This window comes from Saccostrea cucullata, unplaced genomic scaffold (genome assembly GCF_032062105.1).
Source record: "Saccostrea cucullata isolate Sc308-1 unplaced genomic scaffold, CSIRO_AGI_Scuc_v1 ctg6524, whole genome shotgun sequence".
NCBI classification, from domain to species: domain Eukaryota; kingdom Metazoa; phylum Mollusca; class Bivalvia; order Ostreida; family Ostreidae; genus Saccostrea; species Saccostrea cuccullata.
Genome location: NW_026928072.1, coordinates 1 through 10733, shown reverse-complemented (window position 1 = coordinate 10733; position 10733 = coordinate 1). Strand labels below are relative to the sequence as shown.

General features: G+C 36.2%; 1 protein-coding gene across 1 annotated transcript; it reads right to left on the bottom strand.

Annotated features, from left to right (window-relative positions):
* On the bottom strand, nt 1-10613 carry LOC134276301 (uncharacterized). The gene is made up of 6 exons (XM_062758558.1): nt 10299-10613; nt 3656-3803; nt 3307-3425; nt 1953-2059; nt 1585-1630; nt 1-1018 (listed from the first exon to the last, which is right to left on the bottom strand). The coding sequence occupies exons 1-6, from the start codon at nt 10446-10448 to the stop codon at nt 614-616; spliced, it is 975 nt and encodes a 324-aa protein (XP_062614542.1). The 5' UTR covers nt 10449-10613; the 3' UTR covers nt 1-613.
* Between the last annotated feature and the right edge of the window lie 120 nt (nt 10614-10733).

Here is a 10733-nt window from a genome sequence, read left to right as displayed (position 1 = left end):
AATAATAAGATATATTGAGAATCAAAATTTTGGCTTAAGTTTATTGATTTCTCAGTAAATTGTCTTGAGGCCTGACTGATCTTGGATGAACCCTATCTTTCTTTTCTCCGTATGTACTTTATTCATCCAAAAATTCTGAGATGTTCTCGGAAAATTTCCTCCAAGTTTATTAATTATATCTTTATTTTACACATGTACATAGTTTTATGCTGTTTTCAAACCGTAATCTAAATGATATACTGACACTTGTTGAATTAAACTATAAACAAATGAAAACTTTTATTACATGTAGGAATCACAATCTTTTGCTATAAATACAATGCTTTTTACGATGTAGGTTGATACTTATGGTTAAGAGCATTGCATTGTTAAGAAGTAAGTACTAAGTAGTAAACATGCTATTCATATATCAAAATATATCAATATGATATATAAACTCCTAACAATGCGTTAAAATAAATATACAGTCTACATTTAGAAAATATGGAGATAAATACTCATTTCTTAGGTACAAATTAAATTGATCTTCTGTAATAAAAGGGATGATTGTTCTGCTTTTGAATATGTGTCCTTTAAATTTCATCAGCATGTTCACCTTGGAGAGGGTAGTCTTTTAACAACTCTCCTCCTCCCTAAGTTTTTCCCTTTGTAAGTCAGCTAAGTTTTGTAGTACCATTGTATTCTTCTTAATACTGGAGTCTAACGTCATCAACAGACGTCCATTCTGTCTTGTTGCTTCCAGTAATTCCTTAAGTGTATTCAACATTTCCCGCCTTAAAGAAATTTCATCTCTTTCTTGGATACCTTGTGTAAGAGTGTCATCTTTCTTTTCTTTTGAGGTATCATCAAAGTCTTCCTCTGAAGCTACGTTTGGTTGTTGTCCTGAAGTTGAGGAAATCTCCTGAGGAAAGATGCATGGCAGGTCAAGCATGATTTCCTTCTCCTTCGTTCCAGATGATGACTCTTTGGTTTCTTCACTTTCCTGGGTGAGGTTTTCTTGCATTTTGTCTTGTTTGATCTAAGATTTATCAAACATAAAACCAGTGAAAACTTTCTTATTATTAATTTGATATGTAAAAATAAATAGACCTAATATTTTGATGGAATGTTTTTTTTAAATGTTAAGGTTATGGATCAAAATACAATATTCCGATATTTAAACAAAACTATTATCAACAGTTCAAGTCTATTGTGACATGTTTGACTCTCAAGGTCGGTGAAAATTCTACTAAAATTAACATTTAATCATATACTTATAAGTCTCTACTGTAAAAATATAATTCATGACCTCAGAACGGGGCATGGTAGTAAAAGATGTGTTTTATAAAAAGTACCCAACTAAAAACTGACCACGTGAACTTATATGCTAGACTTGTTATTAGTAAATATATAGGACAAATGTAATTATAAAGGTAATTCAAATTTGTTAAATCTGACCATCAAATGGTATCAGAAAATCAAAATGTACCACTGAATACCATCCTACAAGCTACATTTCATCATATACTACCTACCTTTGCACTAGTACTATTTAAATCTGACCATGGGCTACCATACGATAGTTAGAAATGATTGTAAACTCACATTAAGCAAGTCTTGTTGCTGCATACAGATCTGCATTGTCATTTTACTAGAATGAAAACAAAAAAGGCTAAGGATGTAAAAATAGATAATGCCTTTTGAATTTATATTATCAAACAATAGAATTTTATTGGTATTTAAATTTTTTTTTTAAATCAGCATTTTTTTTTCACTTGAACATGTTGAATGACAAAAAAAATACATTTTTCTGGCTACATTTCTTTTTGATATTCAAATATTCAAAATATTACAGAGCCTTCATTTCAATTTATTTGCACCATTTTCAACCATTAAAACTGATGCTTCTCTATTGGGCCTGAGACTGAAATCTAGAGTATATATATTTTATTAATCCAGTCAGAATCACTAACCTGATGTTTTCTAGTTGTGACTTAGACCAATACTTGGAGGAGAGGCTCACTCGCGGATTTATGGAAGTCAGACTTTCTTCATTTTCCGACTTTCCCTCTTCCGTATCCTACAAAGATTCTTTACATGTTATAAAAAAGCAGACATTAACAAAGAAGCAAAGTACTGCACAAGCAATACTAGTCACTAGTCTCCAACCAACAGGTGTAATCTTCCCTCCCTTAAAAAGGCCATAATTTTGAGAAAAAGAATTATGGAAGCAGAAAGAAACGCAAATCTGATCTATAACTCATCGTTTTACACTCTCAAACCGGATGTCAGCTCAGTAACTATAAATGTTATAAAATACAGAAAGCCAAGTGGGACAGACTAACAGTCAGTTAGACAGACAGGCAGACAGACAGACAGACAGAGGATCTCATCCGGTTCACCAATAGAGAATTGGACTAGTAATACTGTCAGATTTCATAAATGTATATTCCAATCACATATTTTATGTGGGTATTTTTTCTCTCTTTCTCTCTCAGTTTAGTCAGAGCACATTTGTGTCTTGTTTGTTTTAAACATATTTTATAGACAGCATTTCAAAGGGATTGGACACAAGTTCCTATTGTGTCATTATTCGTATCCTAAATCTACACGTCCGTCTCATTCTTGTTTCTTTGTAACTTAGTACTTTATAAGAAGGATATGGAGAAAACGAACAATATTCAATATCAAAGTCCATAAAACAAAACAAAATAGGAGCAGAGCAAACGCGGACCTCCAAAACATCGGAGGTAGGATAAGGTGCCACGGAGGAGTGAGCATCCCATGCTGACCGTTCACACCCGCCATGTGCTCCTTGTCATGATATAAATGTAATATCCTAATGTTTCAAAGTTGGTCCAAACTGGATTTTTGGATATAGCCTTTTTTGAAAATTGGAAGAATTCCATACATATATCAATGTTACATTTTCGAAATTGCAATATATTTGCTAATTATGATTCAATTTCATTTATCAATACTTGATCAATTTCTTCCGTGTCAGATTTAAATATGATAAGAACATTTTGCCTGTTCAGTTGTTAGGACGTTTTATTATTGTGCGGAGAGTTTTTTAAACAACTCTCGTCGGTTTATATCAAAAGAATTTCATTATTGATAGTGACTGTTCTTTCCCCAAAATGGTCAACGAAACAAGTGAAGAGATGCATTTCTTAAGAAATACCCTTGCAGATTTTTGCACAATGAAGCCCCAGCCAAATCAATTGGCTTGATAATTTCATATACTCTAAATTTGGCACTTTTCTAATATTAGTGAAATATTTCGTTTGGACGTAAAGCATATCCTACAATCCATGTACCACTCACTGTGTCTACTGGTTCGACTGAGGGGTCATTCCCGGAGACGGTTGAATCTTCTGGATTCTCCTCTTGCTCCACATTATCCTCAACATCCTCCACAGGCAAGGTTTCCTCGCCGGGCGGCTCTGGCAACAATACATTTCAGTAATAGTACTTAGAAACTGTAAGGCAAGAGGATTTTCACAGGTAACAAGTTCCCTTGTAATTTGAATAATCCGTTTAAAAAATTTATGAAATTCATATTTTTAAAAAGAAATTACTCTCGAAGTACATTGAATGGATGTCTATCAATCACACCCTCTGCAATGGTAATTTAAATATATTACTTTATAGATATCTTCGTATGTCCACTCACTGTAATAACCTCGAGGCTCGCCCTGCACACACGGACCCTTTCTACCGCTTATCCATGACTTTAAACTGTCATTATTTACAGCCCAACGACCAGAAGGCGGCTGCGGTTGGTGATCAGATTCCCCTGAAGTAGAGATATCTCTGCCCATCTGGAAACAAATAGCCAGTCATTATAGGTACATGTAACAAAGGTCATTCCCTTCCTGGTATAGTTTACTCTTAAGAAGCACTTATTTATTTCTGAGTAAGTACAATCCTTAGTTATACCCGCACTTTCTAAAGAAAGTTCGGGTATATTGTTGTTACTCATGTCCGTCCGTCCGTCCGTCCGTCCGTCCGTCTGTCACACTTTTCTTCCCTGAACTCCTCCTACATTTTACACAGTAGCTTAGTCATCTTTTAAGAGATGGTTGGTGGTGTCATGTAGATGTGCAGTAAGGTTTCGGAATTTCGATTTTGCCCCGGGGGGTCAAATGGGGGTCGAAAAATGACGTTTTTTGTGCAAAAAGTCCCGTCTTCCCTGAACTCCTTCTACATTTTACTCAGCAGCCTAATCACCTTTTGGGGGATGATTGGTGGTGTCATGTAGATGTGCAGTAAGGTTTCGGAATTTTGATTTTGCCCCGGGGGATCAAATGGGGGTCGAAAAATGACGTTTTTTGTGCAAAAAGTCCCGTCTTCCCTGAACTCCTTCTACATTTTACTCAGCAGCTTAATCACCTTTTGGGGGATGGTTGGTGGTGTCATGTAGATGTGCAGTAAGGTTTCGGAATTTTGATTTTGCCCCGGGGGATCAAATGGGGGTCGAAAAATGACGTTTTTTATGCAAAAAGCCCCATCTTCCCTGAACTCCTCTTACATTTTACTTAGCAGCCTAATCATCTTTTGTGGGATGATTAGTGGTGTCATGTAGATGTGCAGTAAGGTTTCGGAATTTTGATTTTGCCCCAGGGGGTCAAATGGGGGTCGAAAAATGACGTTTTTTGTGCAAAAAGTCCCGTCTTCCCTGAACTCCTTCTACATTTTACTCAGCAGCCTAATCACCTTTTGGGGGATGATTGGTGGTGTCATGTAGATGTGCAGTAAGGTTTCGGAATTTTGATTTTGCCCCGGGGGGTCAAATGGGGGTCGAAAAATGACGTTTTTTGTGCAAAAAGTTCGTCTTCCCTGAACTCCTTCTACATTTTACTCAGCAGCCAAATCACCTTTTGGGGGATGGTTGGTGGTGTCATGTAGATGTGCAGTAAGGTTTCGGAATTTTAATTTTGCCCCGGGGGGTCAAATGGGGGTAGAAAAATAACGTTTTTTAGGTAAAAAGCCCCATCTTCCCTGAACTCCTCTTACATTTTACTTAGCAGCCTAATCATCTTTTGTGGGATTATTAGTGGTGACATGTAGATGTGCAGTAAGGTTTCGGAATTTTGATTTTGCCCCGGGGGGTCAAATGGGGGTCGAAAAATGACGTTTTTTGTGCAAAAAGTCCCGTCTTCCCTGAACTCCTACATTTTACTCAGCAGCCTAATCATCTTTTAGGAGATGGTTGGTGGGATCATGTAGATGTGCAGTAAGGTTTCGGAATTTTGATTTTGCCCCGGGGGGTCAAATGGGGGTCGAAAATGATGTTTTTTATGCTAAAAGACCTGTCTTCTCTGAACTCCTCTTTCATTTTACTCAGCAGCTTCATCACCTTTTGGAGGATGGTTGGTGGTATCATGTACATGTGCAGTAAGGTTTCTGAATTAAGATTTTGCCCCAGGGGATCAAATGGGGGTCGAAAAATAACGTTTTTCATACAAAGTTTTCCCTGAACTCCTCTTACATTTTACTCGGAAATGGTTGGTGGGGTCATGTAGATGTGCAGTAATGTTTTGGAATTTAGATTTTGCCCTGGGGGGTCAAATGTGGGTCGAAAAATGACGTTTTTTGTGCAAAAAGCCCTGTCTTCCTTGAAGTCTTCCTTAATGTTACTCAGAAGCCTAATCATCTTTTAGGAGAGTTAAATATTTTGAAAATTATGTAAAACATCAACGTCAAGGGGTAACAAGATGTGTTTGTGAAACACTATGCGCCCGGCGTCAACAAAGTTTGGAAAAGCTATTTTTAGCATATAGGTCACAGTCAAGGTCACAAGGTCATTGACCTTGGTGTTGTTTGTAAGAACTTAATTAGTGGGGTATGCATACTAAATATGAAGTCCCTATCTCCTATGGTTCAAAAGTTATGGCAAAAAGTAGAAAAAGCTATTTTTAGTATAAAGCTCATAGTTTAGGTCACATGGTCATTGACCTTGGTGTTGTTTGAAAGAACTTTATTAGTGGAGTATACATTCTAAATATGAAGTCCCTATCTCTTATGGTTCAAAAGTTATGGCAAAAAGTGGAAAAAGCTATTTTTAGCATATAGGTCACAGTCAAGGTCACAAGGTCATTGACCTTGATGTCATTTGAAGGAACTTTATTAGTGCAGTATGCATACCAAATATGAAGTCCCTATCTCCTATGGTTCAAAGGTTATGGCAAAAAGTGGAAAAAGCTATTTTTAGTATAAAGGTCACAGTCAAGGTCACATGATCATTGACCTTGGTGTTGTTTGAAAGAACCTTTTTAATGGAGTATGCATACCAAATATGAAGTCCCTATCTCCTATGGTTCAAAAGTTATAACAAACAGTTGAAAAACCTATTTTTAGCATATAGGTCACAGTCAAGGTCACAAGGTCATTGACTCTGATGTCATTTGAAAGAACTTTATTAGAGGAGTATGCATACTAATTATGAAGTCTCTATTACTTATGGTTCAAAAGTTATGACAAACAGTTGAAAAACCTATTTTTAGCATATAGGTCACAGTCAAGGTCACAAGGTCATTGACCTTGATGTCATTTGAAACAACTTTATTAGAAGAGTATGCATACCAAATATGAAGTCTCTATCTCTTACGGTTCAAAAGTTTTGGCCAAGGGTAAAGTTGACAACAGACAAACAGATAAACAGACAGACAGACAGGACAAAAACAAAAAATTCGAGCGCATAAAAAAACATCGCATGCTGGGAAACACCTTGAATTCTTATGAGTAATTTATGTACATGTCAAATGTGAGCGTCATATCTCATCTTAATCAAAAGTTATAAGCAAATGCAACATTTTTGAAAAGTAGGTTAGACTTGATCGCTTCAAGGTCAAGGTCACAGTGTAAAAGTCATGATTTATTTGGAAAGGTCTTATCACAGGTAATAATATACATGCATTATGATATGAATGCCCTAACTTTTTCTCTTTCAAAATGATGAATTTATAACAATTTAATTTTTTTGCAAGTTGGTCAAACTTCTAGGTCACATGTAAAAAAAAAACCTTGCCATTCTCACAGGTAAATATACTAGTACATAAGTTTAATATGAATGTCTCTTCTCATTCAGTAGATATGACCGTGATAACCAAGGTTAAATTTATTGAGACAGATGGACTGAGTCTGACATACAAATGTACATATTTCTATATGAATTGGGTAAAATTGGCCCAGTGGTTCTAGAGAAGTTAAAAATGTAAAAAGTTTTCAGACAAACAGATGCACAACACGTCACGACAGACATTATATGCTAAGGAAACCAAAAAAGCTCAAATGAGTGTTTTGAAAGGGTTACAATATGGTTGGAGTATTTGAAAAGCTGTTTTTTCCTGCAGAGATATGCATGACCAAGGCCATCCTTAAAAAAATGTTTGTTTGGAATTGCCGCCTGTAGGGTTTCAGACACAGGAGGGAGGGAGGGAAATTATTCTTTTTTCAATTGAAGATAAATTAAAAATTTTTTATAAAAATCTCAGTAAACAGTAAATACGTATACATTTTCTTACTTTAAAAAAAGTATCTACCAACAATATCAACAATAAAACCTAATTTTACATAGGTCTGACATGTGATAAATGTAATTGGCAAAAAAAATGATTAAATAAAAAAAAATCTTCCTGCTTTTGGTCAATAAAATTTTTCAGGAGGGGGCATTTCAATGAGGCGGGAGGCAATACCAAACAAACTATAATTTTATTTTGGCCCAACATATTCATGTTTTATATTTTCTTTAGTGATTTGTTTGTTTGTTGTGAATACATCTTCCCTCATATGGAGACACCACCAAATAATAATGAAGATAAGATGTGTTTGTGAAACACTGATGTCCCAGTATGGAAGCCTATGGCGAAGGTTGAAGTTTCTCAAATATATGTCAAAATCAAAGGTCAAGGTCAAAGGGTTCAAATTGTTAGTATCAGAAGAAAGTCTTGTCACAGGGAATGCACATGTGAAATAAAGAAATCCCTAGTAATTCCTGTTCAAAAGTTAATTGCCAAGGTTAATTTTTTTGTTTAAGTGGTTCAAACTCTAGGGTCAAGGTCAAACATATTTATTCAAACTCTAGGGTCAAGGTCAAACATATTTATACCTGTTGACAGTTCACAATGAATACAATATGTCATGATAAGTATGAAAGCCCTAGCACCTACTGATCAAAATTTAGGCAGAGTTTAAAGTTTGGTATTTTTCTTGTAAAAATGTGTATCCCATGTCAAGCGATCAGAGGTAAAAATTAATGGTACCCAAATAAAAGTTCTTATTAAATTGTCAAAAGAAATAAACCTATAAAATGTGGAAGCTATTTGTATAGCCCATCCCACTTAAAACTTATGGGCAAGCTAGCTAGGATTTAATTTCTGCAGACTTATAGACAGACATACTATAAACACAAGAAACAAAATATGTATAATAATTAGTCAAATGGAAAAAAAAAATATACTATTTAACTGGAATCACAAAATACATTGTTATTTCAGGGACAGGAAGTGGGTAGGAAGATTGGAATCCCCCCTCCATCCCCCCATCTGGCATTTGCTTTGTTATTTAAACAAGACTATATACTGTAGCAAGTAAAAAGTGACTTTTGACATCCTCTCCCTATAAACTTAGAAAACATTGACCTCACTATCATTGTTTTTTTATTTGTTTATTTGTTTTCATTTCTTTTCTCCTGCTTGTCACGAAATTCTGGGCTGGAATTTTTTGACTGAGATGTGAACCCCCCTCCCTACTCCCGAAAAAAATTCTGGATCCGCACCAGTATGGCAGTAACTGAATGTCACATCGACAACGGGAGATAACTTCACAATATGAAATTCGTCTAGTGTTGCATGCGATGATCTTTGACCCTTTTTAAACTTTAACCTAATCGTTTGGGTGTGTTTTACCCCCCACTATACTAAAACTTCTACTTACCCATCCTTGTGTCTTCATGAAATATAAATCCAATTATAACACAAAATGAATTAATCCAATGCACACCAGACTGCAGCCGCGTGCCATTTGGGCGAACCTTCGTCGATTCCATCACCTTATCAGATGAAGTGGGAATCGGCCGAGGTGTGCCAAATGGTGTTTAATCTATAAATATGATAATGGGTGACGCAACGTGATGTGATGTAGAAATTTACATGTTCACATGTATAGTACAAGAACAAATTTTAAATTAATTCATAACAAACGATATTAAATTTTAACAAACCTTTTCCATCTAGCCTATTCCAAAAAGTATGTGCGGTGTGATTGTGGTGTCGAGAGGGGTGGGGGGTGGGGGTGGGGGGGGGGGGGGTTAGTAAATTTAAAAAGGTCCTATTATGAGCAAAACATATATCAAAATCTAATTTCAGACGCGGATCCAGAAATTTTTTCCGGGGGTGGGGGGTCCACCTCAGTCAAAAAAAAAATCCTATCCCAGAAATTGACAATCAAAAAAAAAACCCTAAAGTAAATCTCACCAAAACGTCAAAAACCTATATCGTGTGTGTGTGTGTGTGGGGGGGGGGGGAGGGTAGTGGTGACTTCTATTGCCGCAAATGTTTAACTTTTCATACCTATTTAACACATATTCGTGTTTACCAGGGGGGGATCTGCATTTTCCAAGGGGGGTCCATTGTAAGTTCTTCCTTGTTTTAGTATATACATTTTCTAACCTTGTAAATTCCAGGGTGGGGGGGGGGGTCCTGACACCCCCCCCCCCCCCAGCAGATCCGTGCATGAATTTACATCATTAATAAAATTCAGTCTGGTATATAATGAATTAAGCATGTATAAAATAAATATAAGAGGTTCTGAGTTATAGGTCACAGGGTCTGAGAATTTCATACTCTATTTGATTAATACATGTAAATTATAGAATTATTTTGACTATTTCTTTGGAAAGTCGCCCAATATGTAGGAGCGTGTATTTAGAGGCAAACACCTTAGTGCGGGTATTACTGTCTCATGACAGCATCTAGTTATCATTTAAAGTGGTACTCCGTACAATGAAAGAGCCTCTGCAAGTTCAAAATCTTGTTTTCTGTGTTAATATTCGTTTAATTCCTCCTAAACCGACTATTCCCCAAATAACCCTTGCAAAACATTCACTTAGACCTAAAAGCTGACTACATGTTATTGTAGTATCTTCATTTGATTAATTATAACCCGAAACTTATCTGTAAGATAATGTAAATTTTCATTGATTATTTACCTTTCTGTTGATCTGATGATGACCCATGTAAGCCATTATTACTATAATCTGGATCACTTTGAGACATCTTCCCTAAAGCTTACCTGGCTTGTTATTCCTTTCTCACCTTCGCCTGGATCCAGCCGGGTAGTCCAGTTATCGTGCTGTTGAAGTCTGGTAGTTCCTCCTTTCTGGGAGCCTGTACTTCTGTCTGGATACTAGGTGACTCTTCATGTACCTGGGGCTCTAGCTCTTCCTGGATCTTGGCTGTATCCATCTGTTTACCGGGGCTCCTAACAGCTTCCTCCAGAGCTTTTTCTAGCGAGAGAGGGGCGGGATCAGCAATCCGGTAAGTCCGACTCCAGCTTGATCCCTGGTTCCTAATATTTCACCTCAGTTTAGTTCATTTCATATTAATCACATGTGATAAATAATGAAAATAAAAAAACAGAGAAAGCTTAGAATATAGTTCGATGGATAAAGAACATTGTACAAACGATATGTATGCAGAAGAGATACTGTTGACAATTATTTTTTTTTATTTACAACTAGTATTGTTTAC